The 15,452-nt window shown below is 40.8% G+C and overlaps 1 protein-coding gene across 27 annotated transcripts in view; it reads left to right on the top strand.

The window, feature by feature from the left end:
- The window catches only part of ARPP21 (cAMP regulated phosphoprotein 21), a 126,458-nt gene that overhangs the window by 62,654 nt on the left and 48,352 nt on the right, over window positions 1-15,452 (top strand). For 15 of the 27 annotated variants that reach the window (XM_072328816.1, XM_072328826.1, XM_072328809.1 and 12 more), the window contains 4 exons: window positions 2,272-2,309; window positions 4,108-4,167; window positions 6,655-6,887; window positions 12,923-13,153. In XM_072328816.1, the coding sequence (XP_072184917.1) occupies window positions 2,272-2,309; window positions 4,108-4,167; window positions 6,655-6,887; window positions 12,923-13,153 (562 nt within the window). The remainder of the gene's footprint in view (window positions 1-2,271; window positions 2,310-4,107; window positions 4,168-6,654; window positions 6,888-12,922; window positions 13,154-15,452) is intronic. The other 12 variants (XM_072328829.1, XM_072328822.1, XM_072328831.1 and 9 more) reach the window with 5 other exon arrangements.

The raw sequence follows: 15,452 nt of genomic DNA, 5'->3' as shown, positions 1-15,452 counted from the left end.
GTAATTGAAAACAAGAACAGCAACCCCCAGTATACCAAGTGCTCAACAGAGCTGAGGCACATTTTTCAGTTGAGACTTAAAATGGTTCTGGGAAATTATGGAATGAAAGACTAGTTTCATAAGTGACAATTAGTCATACAGAGAACCATAATGGAAGTCTTGCATGTAGAAGTCCCTGAGGAGGTGAACTTGTAGGTGATCTTGCATAACCTTTTTTCCTTTAGTAGATTTGTTGTCAGTGTCTTAGATCAGTGTAAAAGAGCCAAGAGTTTTAAAAACCTTTTTCACAACATCTGTTCTTTGTATGTACTTAAGGCTCAACTGAAAGTACCTTGAAAGCTTACTGATGCTCTAGATCAGGAGAGTGAGTCCTAACCTTGTAGTAGCTGAACTGCTACCTAGAGCTGCTTAGCCATATGACTTCTTAACAGTAAGAGTAACATCATAAAGGAAGTGCCCATCTTTTCACCCTCACGCCCATACTGAGGAATAAAGTTTCTAAGGATTGGTAGCTCTTTGCCAGCATCTTCAGCCAGGAGGACAAAAGGAGTTGTTCTTAGGTCTATAAAGCAGTTTGTAGTGGTTCCAATTATGATACTAGAAAGGGAGCAATCCTCTCTACTTGCTTAATAAAGTGTAAGTCTCAAATACGTATTCTGATTTATGCCCATTTCTTTAAAAACTTAAAGCAATCATTAAAAGAAATGCTCATAAGCACTTCTGCAGACAGGTACACGCCTCTTTGCTTTTAACTTACTGGGGATGCAGACCAGTACTCTGGTTTGAACAGAGGTTTTTACTGTTTATGGAAGAGTCAGCTGTTAAGGCTGCTTTGGGAGGATGACTGAGCTGAAGTCACTGTTCACATCATGAACCACTGAGAGAAGATGCAGCCTCATGGTTGAGGCGGTACAAACCCACAGGGGGATTTTAGTAGACTTTGAAGTTGTTAGACTGTGCAAAGGGTCCCAGTGAAATAGTTAGTGTCTCCTCTTAGCCTGGGATGGAGCCCTAGGTCTGCCGCACTTAAGTCTCTGGCAATAGAAACCTATGCCCTGAAATGCCAGGGTTCTGTGCTAATGAGACGCGCTTGCCACCAGTGCAGACCAGAGCCCTGCACATTCGATTCCTCTGGAATTCCTCACACTGGGCTGGGGAGCTTGTCTGAAAAGCATTCACCAGGGAGCTGCCTGCTCCATTCAGCATCCCTGGATCAGGTGCTGGGTGGGCAAATGGCAGCGCTGAAGAGAAACCGTTCTGTGTCCTCAGGGCTGAGTTCAAACATTTCCTATACAAGTAGAAAGAGTCACTGATAATGGTGGTGTGCCATTATTCCTTGAGCTGAGTCCCATTGTTATGGAGGGGATGGGCATGAGCTGTGGTGTCTTCAACCCCTTGCTTTCCTTTTGTTTAAATTCTATATTAGTACTGTCTGTCCTTTCTTCTGTACCTCATGGAGATATAATCCAGTGACAGCTACGAGGCACTTTGTGTAGCGAACATGAAATAGGAGGGAAATGGAAAAAATCAAAGTGGGAGAATTATTCATGGGAAATTGAGCACAGCTTCATTTCTCTGCATAAAAAAATTAAGTAATGCCAAAAGAATTACACACTTGCCGATAGGATTTATTTCTTCTGAGCCCTTCACCTTTCTTGGTGTCTAAGTCGTCTAAGTCCTCCAGCAGAGAACCATTTTTGCAATAGATTTTATTATTGATGTTAATGCTATTATTAATATTACCCTCATTTTATATCTCGATGTGGGTATGGCTGTTTCCTCTCCATGCGAAATCACGTGGTATCTCTTAAGTACTACAGTATCTTCTCTCCCTTTGAAGGACTTTGTTGCCTTTGCATGCTCTCCTCCTGTTTGTCCTCCCTACCTGCGGCTCTGTGCTTTCCTGCAATCTTCTTTCTGGGTGGTAGGGCAGACTTGCGAACCTCTCTTTATGTAGGCAAAACGTTTTTCCCTTTGAATCACCAGCATTTTGCACATTCCACCTTCTTCTGATCTCAGGACTGAGAAGTTTCAGTTTGTTTCCAAACTGAGACCCCTTGTTGGCAATGTGTTGTAATGCATGGAATTTATTTAACTGGCCTGACCTCATTCTTGACCTTTTTTCCCCTCTTGTCTTCTGCAAATGCAAATGATGCATGAATTGAAATCCCCTTTTGCCTGACCAGGGGAGATAATTCTAAGAACAAGGAAGGAATTGGAACAGCAGAGCATATCTAGAACGTCTGATACAATGCCTTTTTTATTTTTCAGTCAGTTTGCTCCCAGGAAAACCTTTTTGTGGAAAACAGGTAAAAAAAAATACAGCTTTTTTTTTTTTTTTTTTTAATTAATTTCTCTAGCTGTTTCTCTCTTACCATTTGGTGTATCCGTAGCTGTTTATCTTAATGCCAAAAGCGCTGAACAAATTCATGATCCATAACAACTGTGGTGTTTTTCTGCTTTGGGGAGGGGGGAGAGCTGGGAGGAGGAACGGGTTGCCTTGCAGTGCTGTGTTTGAATCAATAAGTAAGGTATTGGTGCTGCTTTCCCCAAACTTCGCATTTCACTTTCAAAATGTAGTTGTGGGGTGGTGGTGTAGGAGAAAGCCCATCTAATGTTTCATTCCAAGTGACTAATCTCTCTCTGGAGTGCCTTCAGAATTTAACTTATCGATCTGTAAAAAGCACTCTAGCAGCAGCTGGATGCTGGTATTTACAAAACACCATTTGTGTGTCTGGTGCTTAACCCACTTTTAATGGCAGCACTGAGCTACTTGATGCTGCTGAGGGCTCAGGCATCCCCCTGGTCATGCCTGCTGTGGTCCTGCATTGTAATAATGCAATGGTGGTACCTGAGCCAACTGTTACTGCATTACTGTGTGATGATTCTTCAGGTTCCTTGTAATAAATCCACTTAAAGCAAAGAGAAGAAGAAACTGTGTGTTAATTCTTTAAGGTATATGAAATACAAACTTCTGTAGCAGCTGTAAATAAACATAAAAGATCTTAGAAACTGTGTGCCATTATGGCAGATAAGGATTTTAATCAAAATGCTGGGCATTTCATTGGTGAGCGCTGGAGCTGCACATGTTTTAAAACTGTTGGCTTGGAGAAGATCATCTTTCACAGTATTTCTGTCTCTGTACATCCTTACTTTTGTCATTAATGAGTAAGGCTGTTCCTATGGTAAATGACTGCTCAGTAATGGTACAAAACAGCCTTTCTGGTGGATAGTCCTGAAGGGGGAAGGAGGTATATCCCTCAGGATGACCCACTGCCACCTAACCACCTTGCGTTCTGAGAGCCCAGTACATTACCTCAGCTGCTGCTTCTGTATCATGAGATACATTTTGTCAGAATAAATCAAAATTGCAACAGAGGAAGCCTGAAAAGCCAAAAGAAGACACTCACATAAACGTACTTGATTATCCCCGGAAATGGGAGAATAAGTGTTAGGATGCACACTCAGGTGAAGATCAGAAAAAGACCAGGGTGGAATCTGGACTTCTGCTACCATGGGCACTATTACCAGGAGAGCCCTCTGCTCCATCCATCAAAGCACTGCTTTTTCTTGCTGCATGCCTTACAGTTGTTGGCCAGGTGAAACACTTAAACTCATACTAAGCTCTGTGCACGTGAACAATCTTGTGGATTTGCTGTATTGGAAGTTATGTATATGCTTAAGTGCTTTGCCTTTATTTTCATCAGAAAAGCTGAGCATTTTTCTGTGCTGCAGAGATTTTCAAGGGACGTAGCAAGTACTTAAAATTATACTTGCAATATTTTGCTGGCTTGCATTTTTATGTTCTTCTAGGTGACGTTCTAATGCATTTTCTTTTAGATGTAGAAGTATAGTTCCTTGGCTTCTGAGAATTACCTTGCTTGGTAACAGGAAATGTTGAATGGCCTTTGGCCTCCTTGGCTGACATTGCTTATGTTCGGTTGACTGCCAAATTGTGGGAGTGGGAATTGGGGGCCAATTTTAGTCTTGCTTCTTTAACTATTAACCTGGCAAGTTGGAAGATATTGCTAGAAACTGAATGTAATCTTAAAGATAGATTTGTTTTACTGTGTGTATTACCATAATCTTTCTTTTCATTTTTTTCAGTAGGCTCCTGGAAGACAGTAGTATATGCAATGATACCCATAAGAAAAGACAGCTGTTTAGGTTTGTATGGCTTACTTTATTTAATATTTGTTTCCCAGTAACTCTCAGTTGTGATTCTACTTGTGTCCTTACCAAGGACACCTTGCCTGGGTGTGGGTATGTCATTTTTCTGTCCAGAAGGGAGCACAGAAGGTTGTATTTTGCTTATCCCATGCTCTCTGAATGAGGAGATCACAGCAGGACACCTTCCTTTAGCTTTACTGATCATCAGCTCAGGAACCACATCTAGATTTTCAGCCATTCAGACTCCCACAATTTTGGGATGATTGTAACTGTTGGAGTCCATTTCGCTGTAGTTCAGGCATTTTTCACAGATTAGTGCCCAACCTGACATCTTTTTCCATTCTTTGTTTTATTAAACGCTGAAATAAAAATGTAATGAGGTGAAGCAGCAATGCTCTATTGTCTTTCTGTTCCAAAACCTTTTTCCATCTGCCCAGAGATTATTCAGTCATAAACTGTATCCCAAAGAGCATCCCATGACACAAAGAATTAGTCCACATTTTCACGGAGAGCACTGGGGCAGTGGAAGACTCAGCCTGATCCAGCTGAGGGACTTAGGCTCTCATCCCACACCAGGAGCGCCAACAGATAGAAATCAATCAAAGTTTGTCATGCCAAGTTGCTTTTAAGTCAATCAGCTGCCACAAATTTTAAGCAGAGGAGGCAGAAGTAACGAATTCTTTCAGAAGCATATCCTTCATCTAGCAGAGCATGGGCATAGATTTGCTGTTTGCATATGTAGCAGTGATAGTTTGTCACTCTAAGCTTATATCACCTATGTTAACATGATTTTCAATATGAGGTGCAAGGACACAGGATTATTTGACGTGTATATGTGTTTGCCAATTGTGCATGTCTGCACAGCAGCCACGGGAGATGACAAGACCACGGGTGGAGGAGAAGAGCTGGAGCTGGCAGAAAATCTCCATGCTTTGGGCTAGCCCTGGTGAACTGATGGTCTTGGATTGGGCATGCAGGAGTAAGGAAGCATCAGAAATATCCACGCAGAGGCTCTTAATAAATGATACCTGTTCAGGTTTGGGGAGCAAATAGGAATTTTGTGTAACATGCAACTACAGAGAATGGGGATGCAGAAGCATTCATTTTCTATCCCTCTCTTTCACTAGAATATAAAGATAAGAGAATTACTAATTTTTAAGCACAGGTATGCAAAATCATCTGTAAATAATAAGCTTTTTTTCCTTTCCAATTAAATCTTAAAGACAATTTATTTTTTAAATTTTTAAATCTTTTTTTTTTTCCCTCTTTTTTTTGTTTTTTTTTTTCTTTTCTTTTTTAATGTTGTTGCTTCTGTGCTGTTTCTCTTTGTGTTTTCCCTCTGTCTGGGTCTAGCAAAGGTCAACAGGTAAATGCTGCCGATCACATGGGTGTGCGGCTCTGATTGCAGGCAAGGAACGCATCAGCCTGATCCCGTCCTTGGCACCTTGCTCCTTCTCGTCCTGAGTGGCACAGCTTGGCACGTTCTCCAGTGAGAGAGCAGGAGCCACACTCGCAGGGAGAAAGGGAGTGGAGGAGCAATAGATCCGCTCTCATCCTTTTGATTTCTAGAAAGTGCTTTGGTGGAGACTACTGCAGAATAAGAGAGAGGGGATGGGAAATGTCTTCTAAAAGCCTTCCAAAAGTCATTGTCACCAGCCTCACTTGGGTCATAGTTCACTAAGCCATAGTAGGACATGCTGATTCTGTCATTTTAGCAACGCACTGTAAGCTGTTTGTCATAAATAAGGCAGATTTTACTCTGTCTTTTGCTCTCTGCTCCCAGTTTGCTGTGTGGTCACTCACGGTATTATGGATGCTCTGCAGCTGTTCAAGGACAGGCAGTTTCTACCCAGAGCTTTTTGCAGTTTAAAGCTGGGACACAAGCAGAGGGGGAACGTGGTGATGTTATTAGTGTATGCAGAGGGAAAAAAACACAAACTTGAGGGGGTCTCTAAATGGAGAATAGTGTTGAAAAGTTTGGGCTCTTTCTGAGAGGACACTTTCAGGGAAGGGGGTTGAGTGACTTTCTGAGCAGATGAGTGGTGGTTAGGTAAGACAGTAAGAAAGAAGGTCGTTGTGAAGACAAAGGTAGAGGGCAAGTGATGTTAGTGAGGAAAGAGTTGATGGACAGCAAAGGGAGCAGTATCGAGGAATTTCCTGAGGTAGGGATGGGTAAACAGGCAGTGGATGTGCTGCATCACCCAGTATGATATTGCTTCTTCAGTCTCCTCTAGTGAAAAGCTCCTGGGATGTATGGGAAAGGGGAGCACTGGCAAGTGCTATGCATATAAAGAAGAGTTGCAGCAATGTTAATTTGCTCAAGGTGGATGAGTATTGGGGTCAAGTTCCTCCTTCTAGGCATGCTTTTGTAAATGCAGAGTACTTCCTTTTTCTTTAGTTGGCTCACTGCAGGGTACCCAAAGATAGGCTCTGCCCTGACAGCTTTTTGTTTGTGTATGAATCTTTGTTTTCTGATGTCCGCAGGGGTAACAGAGACAGCACGGGGAAGGCATCTGGCAGTCGGCAGAGCAGCACGGAGAATGAATTGAAATGGACAGACCACCAGAGGCCATGGAGCAGCACAGACTCGGACAGTTCAAATCGAAATTTGAAGCCAGCCATAACAAAGACAGCAAGTTTTGGTGGCATAACCGTCCTGACGAGAGGAGATAGCTCATCAAGTAACAGAAGTACCGGCAAACTGTCTAAAACAGGTAGCTAGTACTGTATTGGGTTCACAGTACTCTTGTATGGGCAGTGATAAATGTACATGGCAGGTGTGTTTGCTACTGGGTGTTCAGTTTATAGGATGTGAGAAGAATGCCTGGTCCTTGAGATCTGCAAACCCTAGGATTGAAGTAGGCTTTCCTATAATGGAGTATTTGCGCTTCCTGTTTGGATGATCTCTGAATGTAGCCTCAAAATGTAATAGCTTTTGTAACAAAATAAATGAATGTCACCTTTTCATTAACCTCATTCTTTTTGAATTCTGAATAATGGTGTCCCATGGCTGATGAGAATTCTGGGAATGCTTTGTTGTCACTGCTAAAATACAGACCGCCTGCACTCTGGAGTACTGCCTCTCCTCATCTGTTGGCGGATGAGCCAATGTGCTGTAGTAGAAGCCATCAGAAGCTCTGGATTCACAGAGGTCCTGCAGCCTCTCCATTTTGTGTTTGGTTCCAATTAAATGAAAGCACCATTTAAGGGTACTGTGAACCTGGTGGGAATTCTGCATTTATTTGCATTAACTCCATGGGTGCGTTAACATATGAGTGAGTCACAGGGCCTGGATCTAAGTAATTTCAAGCCATGCCATTAAGCTACTCTTATAATTTTGTGTAAAAGTGCATAATGAATAATTAGCCCATTGGATGATTCCATCACTTTGGTTCACTTGATAAATACAGCACAGGACAAGGGGTAATCAATACTTAGCACTTAGTGGTTTTTCATCTTGAAAGTGCTTTATGGATGGCACTTCATTTAAATTCTGCTTATCAGACCTTTGTTAGTCAGATTTCATTCCTATTCCCAAAATGGCATGGTAGTCTTTGCTCTGCTTCAGCATGCTCAGGAATGGTGTTTTCAGAGTGAATTGAGGAAACCTTCAGCTTTGTAACTGTTCTGAACCTCATGAACTTGAGCACAATCAGTTTTTTCAGAGAAGGAAGGGTACCAGGTGGTCAGAAGGGTGTTCTCTCCAACCTTGCTGCTCCTAAAGATGCTGACAGCATTCACAATATCCTGCATCTTTCTTTTTCTTTTTTTCTTTTTTTTGCCTTTCTTTTAGCTTTCTTTTTACCTTTCCTTTTACCCTGAACAAACAATAGCTTTGAATTTTATCCTAAGATTCTCCTTCAGTTCTACTCCACTTCTACATATGTTCAGTCCTATGGAATTGAGACCTTATTTTGTCTTTGCTAATATTAGTACGGATTTTGTCTTAGGTAAATATTAGTACAAATATAGTTGTGTTTTTTTTTTTCACTTCTTTATTTTTCCTCAATATAAGCATGTACTATGATCATAGAATCATAGAACCACCTGGGTTGAAAAGGACCACAATGATCATATGGTTTTAACCCCCTGCTATGTACAGTGTTGCCAAGCACCAGACCAGGCTACCTAGAGCCACATCCAGCCTGGCCTTGAATGCCTGCAGAAATGGGGTATCCACCCCTGGAGGCATTCAAGGCTAAGCTGGATGTGGCTCTGGGCAGAGCAACCAGTGTTGTGCAACCAATGTGTATATACCCTTGAAAATGTCCTCCTGGGTTTTTGTTTGTATCCAGGATGAATAGGCTTTACAGTGTGGCCCAAAGTATGCAACAGACTGTGTTTTTACCTCCAGATCTATTTGATTCCCACATATCTTCCCATTGCATCAGAACTCAATTAGATATATATGAATTAGGGGGGAGGCTCAGGTTGCAGGTGTACTTTTATGTAGTTAACCTCCAGCAGAGTGTGGTCAAGTGTACTCTACAGCATTAAATGCAGAGGTGCAGAGCCTTCACAGTGGTGCCAGAGAAATCCAGTTTGGTGGGTAGAGACATCTAATTGCAAAACAGTAATACTTTTAAGTAGCCGTTTTGGTGTTAAAGTCAAGCATATTAAAGGGTGCACTTAGGAAGATATATTGAAGGAGAAATCTCTGAAGCATATGAATAATGCTAAGTGCATCTGTTCTCCTTAGGCGCCAAACCCCAAATTGCTTTCAAATGAGAGCTCTTACAATACATTTTTAAAACATCATTGATATTAAAATTCCATGTTCTTTGCAGAGCAATTACTTATTGTAAGAGCTCTTTTTTTTTTCCCCTAAAGCAAAGGTTTTCAATGTTGAAAGCTAGTTGTTGCATGGAAAGAGTGAAAAGAAGTTAAATAAAAGGAAGAGTAGAGGGGGAAAAGAGCAAGGCTGGATGTCAAAACAAAGTCACACCTTCAAAGTTGGGATGCAAAGTGAATCTGTCAGTCAGCCTGAGGAAAGTCAGAGGAAATCATATATGAATCCCTATTTCTGCCCTTCTTTCTGAAATGTCATTGGTTGGTGTTAAAACAGAGTAGAATAGCTGTTAAAAAAAAAAACAACAGGGAAATATATCTTGATGAAGTGTTCATTCTTTGCTGAAAAAAATTATATAATACAGTTCTCAGAGCTCTTTTTGTCTTAAAGGGTATATACTGAGACAGTCTAAAGGCAGCAAGTCAAAATGTTTTCCGCTATTTTAAATGTGAAAATTCTGCTACACCTCTGATGGTCATCCTGAAGCACTGTCAAATACTTTTCTTCAGCATTTAGAGAATAAGAATTCAAGGATTTTCACCAATGGCTCACAACTGCCTTTTAGAATGTATATTTCAATGCAACGTTAGCACTGTAGCCTTTCTGGATAATTCTAAATACTTTCACCAAAATTAAATGTTTTGCCCTTAGCCTTCACTTCTGATAAATCAGTAATCGATGTTACATGGTGGGCTCAGAGAAGCTGAAGTGCTGGAGGAAGTTTGCCTCCCCTTAGGCAATGACAGATCAGAGAACGTGCTGTTCTCCACAGTGGAGTCTAGCAATATCTATTAGTCTTACACTCTAATTGCATTCAGCTGCACGGTAATAAGAGTTTAGCAAAGGAATTATGATACTTAATTCTTGCAGACTGCACAAAAAGAACTGTTTGAAACTCATTATGTGGTTGTCATGCTGTTTGACTTTTACTTTCATGCACCTGTTGGTTGCTTTGAAGGCACTGTTCCCATTAAAAGATACAGATCTTATACTTGAATTAAAGTTTTTTAATTCATTATGTTGCAGCTTAGTAGATACATAGATGTATTATTTAGGTTGCAATCGAGTGCCAAAATTAGGACTTAATACTGTAACAAACTGCAGTCAGATTACATTAGGGCAGCTGAGGGACAGCCTGTAGCTTTCCTCTGGCAGAGTTGACTTTTCAGGGTTGACTAATTGTGTGTAGTTGTGAGTGTCCCTATGGCTATCAAAGATGAGTCCGTGCAATCTGTAACCATGCACATCAAGACAAAGTCTAGCTCATAAACTGTCACCTTATTTTCACTGTCACATTGCAATAGTTTTTAATGTTCTTCATTAGGAGAGAAGACAACACGTATTCCAAAGAGATGTCCTCTGTGCCTGTGTATGTGGCTTTATGTTTATTTCAGTAACTGTTGGAAGGCTTGTAAGGTCTCACTGCTGCATCTTTAGCTTCTCTTAATGCATTTTCCATAGTGTGGAATGCACATCTGTTGGAGCGTATTTCTTTCTCTCCCATTTACGAAAAGCTGGCTGTGTGGGGATATCAGCTGCGTTGATACAGATCTGTAGGAATCATTAGCTTCCTTGGAGTGGTGGCAAGTAATCGGAGACACAATCTAATCTCTCCCATTAGGTGTTCACTGCTACATCTGTCACACAAAGACTATCATACTGCAGGCATTTCAGTATGTTAACTTATATATGTGTGTGAGAGACATCCTGTGAATTATAATATGGTGTCTAGGTTTGGGAACTGGATCTGCTTCTTTATTATCTCCTTTCATCAAACATTAGCTTGATGGATTTTGCAAGTCCAAGAGTAATAGCAGGACTGCTGACATGTGGTTAATAAATTTTAAGCCAACTGCTTCCAGTCGTACACTTCCCACCAGCTGACTGTGCTGAATGATTAATCTTATTTTTAGAAGTGAAGCTTGTAGAAAAGGATTGTGCTCACACAAGAGCATACCATTCTCATTAAAAACAACAAGAAGTCTTAAACCTGTTGTAACATGCAAATATATGTGACTTAGGAAAGCAGCAGACAAATAGGGAACCTGCAGTAGCAGAGGGCTGGACTAGTTGATTGCTAGGGGTCCCTTCCAGCCCCTTTGATCCTGTGATTTCTAAGCTTAGCATGGTCCTACTCCTACAAAATACCATCTGGAGCAAGTAGTGGGTAGAACTTCAATCCATTTGATAAGAAAGGGGAAATTTACCACAGTCTCACAAGATGAGTTGAGCAGAGAGGCTCAAATTCATCAAATACTGAATACCTGAGCTGAAGAAAATAGAGCAAAATGCATTGCATTGCTCACTAGTGCTCAGAATACTGGGAAACTAATGATTCCTCCACACACTCCCACTGAAAATTAAGCTATTAAGACTTTGTGATTTTTTGTCTCATTCTCTCTCACTGCTCTTTGAACTGCTGTATCTCTCAGAACACTTTAAAATATATTAATGGGGAACGATGAGAATGTGAAGGTTACTATTATGTCGACTGTGAAGCAGCAAGAAAATTAGTGAGGAATCTAGAAGTAGCCGGCATTACATACTGAAAAAAGACATTGGGTTGTATAATGGGGGCAAAAATCTCATTTAGTCTGAGATCCTTTCAGAAGACTTTAGGAAGGCATCTCTTAATGGGAGTCTGAATAAAGTCCGATTCTCTTTTTTTTTTTTTTTCCCCTTTTTGTCATTTGTTAGAGTACTGAATCCATTCCGTGGTGATTTCCTATTCCAGATTTAGAAACAGTGAAAACAGCTAATTGCAGCTACAGAGACGAGATTAATTGGTGTTAATTTCCAAACATTAGCACTGGGATCTATTGGACTTAATATATCTAGACTTAAACTGATAAGAAGTTGTAAAACAGTTGAAAAGGAGGGAAAAGTAATGAATGTCTTAACCGCAGTCTTCTTTGATGCTAATGGTGCTTCTTGAGAATAGCACTAAATGGGGAGAGAAGAGTTTGAACTTAGGGTTGAGAGTATTTATAGGCTTAGAAAGAATAACGGGCTGGTGGGTTGAGCTATAGAATCTTGTCCGGAATCTCCAAGTAGCTTTCTAACCCACAGAATTCCATGGGTGGCAGAATAGAGGAGAAAGTAAAGTGAGAACTCAACTAAGCAGTATGAAATGCACATAGCATGGCCACAGAAATGCAGAAAAGGACCTGCAGGAGGAAAATTTGAACTCTTGTATTTGCATTTGCATTTGGGAAGAAGATGCCAAGTATCACTAGTAGCTTGCTGAGGATGATCTCCAAGAATATCTCTGCAACTGTAGAAATGTGGAGATATTAAATGATGAAATAAATAGAACTGTCCCTGCAGGAATAATCTGTATGTTTCCAGCCTCAGTATGCACAGATATAAATAACAAGTACATTAAGGCAACTTTGGAGTGTATTTATAGAAATGTAAAGAAAAGTCTCCTGAAATCTCTACCACTTTCTTGATTAGATGCTGGAGAAGCAGTTTAAGGGTCCTGCCAATGGCAAGTAGTGCACAGCTCGTATAAGAGAATTGTTTCTGTTGTAGCTGCCTTGCTACCATATGGAGATGGGTTTGGAAAAGAAAAGTTTGCATCAGCTTTTACGTAACAATCCATGGCAATATGTGGAAAGACACTGTGTTTGTTAGATAACAGGATGCTTCTGTGATATCTTTGGAGGAAAGCAGTACGCAAGTAAAATCTCCAAAGTTTAGAAAATTACATATGGTTTTTAAAAGAATGAAATTCCCCTCCTCCCAGTCACAGATGCGTGTTAGTATGTTTGGTTTAGCTGGTTGAATTGCAAACTTCTGAATTTTAGATATTAATTTGAATACTGAGCTCAATGGGGAGGGAAAACAAAACCCTACTCCTGCCAGCTGGGCATGGACTACTGCTTATGTTTGTCCCTGTGTATGCAACCTGTCTGGTGTGAGCCTGGGTCCCTCATAACTGTGTCTCTGTCTCTCTTTCAGGCTCAGAGTCTTCCAGCAGTGCTGGCTCCTCAGGATCCCTGTCACGAATACATCAGCCTCTCCAAAGTGCACCTCTTGTCCCCGGGTTGACAGCCAGCAATTCGGGCAGCGTGTCCTACCCTGAGAACGGGATGAGTGGCCAGGTGGCTCCCAGCAACACCAGCTATATCATTCTTCCACTTGAAGCTGCAGGGATACCTCCTGGCAGTATCCTGCTCAATCCACACACAGGTCAGTCCAGTGCACTCCTACCATGTGCATTTCAGTGTTACTTGTATCACCTGGCATGTCAGAACAATTCTTGTTTGTGGAAGTGGGAAGTAATGCAAAATATAATGCTCATGCAGTCTTGGGCAGGGTATTCATCTTGTGAAATCCTGGCACTCCTTGGTTGTGAATCCTCTGAGGGCCCATTAACTTCAGTAGGGAAAGATAATCTTCCATATCCAGCGTGCTGAGAAGATACGGTGCGAGTAAAATACGATGCTCAAAGTTCTAGAGCTTGTACTTAGTAATAGAAGTATTTCACAAAGCATTTGAAATAGTGCTGCAGAGTTAGTTTTCTTATGTGAGCATGTAAACATGAAGTTTTGTGGAAAAAAAGTTGTCATCTCAATTCCGTGTTGTTCTGGTGCTTAGGACTGCAGTTTTAACTAGGCACTCGCTGTCATCCAAGCATTTTAGAAGCCACTCAACTTGAACCTGAACGCTTGCTGAAAGTCTAAGGCAGTTTGTTTCCCCCTGTGGTCCAGATGAAGTCAAGATAATGTTACGCTATTACTCCCCACAGTATTATACTGACAGCATTAAAAGGTTCGGGAGGCTGAGACTGTGATGTTTCTTAAATGATTTGCACTGTTTCGGTGACCGTGACTAGCTGTGCTGTCATCCTTAGCTGAGTTATGCTGGGATTAAAATAACAAAGCATACAGTGCACTGAATTTTCCATTCAACAGGGAGCTAGGAGTCGAACTCCAAAAGATTTGTTTTGAAGTCCTCAATGGAGCATTCAAAAGCTTTTAGTTCGGGGATTATTACTTAGAACCAGTACTTTATGTACAGTACACCTCTGCATTCCAGTCTTTGGGTGCAAATGTATAGAGCTGATCCATGAGTCCACTACTGATGTTGGGTTAGAATGGAATTGAGAAAAAATGAACGTTGCTGCATTTAAGAGAAACACTCCTGAAAAACTGTCAAACCAAGCTCTACTTGGGCATATAGAGATAGAAATATCTGGAGATGATCAGTATCTGTCAGCATATCTGTGATCAGGTAGGTATTCTTGTTTAGGTTCAAATGTGCTAAGTTTGTTCCAGACAGAGCTGACTTATTAACCTGTGCATACACTGACTTTTCTAAAGCTTTTAATGTCTGTGTAGTTGTTTTTAAGTTATGGTTTTCTTGATATAGGAGCCTAATTTTTGTCAGCGTAAAGGGAGTTTTTAGACATTTCTTAACAAGTCAAATTATAGGAGAGAAATGAATGGAAGGTGGGTATTATACAAAACCCATGTTTATGGACTTAATTATTTCCATTGTACTGGAAGTTGAGAGTATTATATGCAACATCAGAATTTCTTGGATGATACAGACAAAGGTATTTTGTGTGCTTTCATTCAAAGCACACCAGGCCTAGGCAGAAATACATCTATAATTCAAATGCTAGTGCTGAAACAAGTGGAAGGAATCACTGCTGCCTCCAGTCAAACTGACTGCTCAGAGGTTGTACCTGTTCCTGGCTATAGCAAGGATAAAGGTTGCAGCTTACTACACTTGCAGGCCATCAGTGGCGTTTAAGAGAAACATATCCTGCATTGGTTGTGGCAGTTCAGCAGTTTGCATCAGCCAGCTCATGTTTTTCCTTGATACCTAGGGAGTCTGTGTGCCACAGGCATAATGCCTGTCAGTGCTGCCACTAGATCAGAGTGCCTGGTCTTCCCTTTGGTGTGCCTCATTGTCTGCAAGGTCATAACCAAGATTTCCATGTCTGTTGCATGTTTAATATTCACAGAATGAGTGGTTTTTATGTGCATGTAATCGTTTGTTCTAATTTTATTTATTTATTTATTTTCATTCTGCATGCTTTATTTCTGTAGCTCATCTGTAAATAAATATATGCATACTAAAGGAAATGGAAGGACTGAAATTATTGATTTAAATGTATAGCTTCATGCTGTTACCTGTGCTGGAAGCCAGTCTGTACTGTAGCGTCTGCTGTGTTTTTAACATGCAGGAAAATACATGGTACAATTTTTCCACTCTTTGGACTCAAAATCTTTGCATCTTATTACAGTAACGTTACAAAAGAGGCTCCATAGGGAGGAGGCTTAGAGATTGCTGGATGCTGTGCTTGACTATCAAAGTGATGGATGCTGTCAGAAACATAGATGAAGAGAAGACAGTTGAAAGAAAAGTAAAAAGGAGCTTTGTTTCCTGTAATGAATAGATTCTTTCTCTATGTAACATCATTCTTTAGTTCTTTATTCTCCTTTTAGAAAGCGATTACTTCCTGTCTTCTCTCTTTTGA

Source organism: Excalfactoria chinensis, chromosome 2 (genome assembly GCF_039878825.1).
Source record: "Excalfactoria chinensis isolate bCotChi1 chromosome 2, bCotChi1.hap2, whole genome shotgun sequence".
Taxonomy (NCBI): Eukaryota; Metazoa; Chordata; class Aves; order Galliformes; family Phasianidae; genus Excalfactoria; species Excalfactoria chinensis.
The sequence above is the reverse complement of the archived record's forward strand: the minus strand, read 5'-3'. Positions and strand labels throughout refer to the sequence as shown.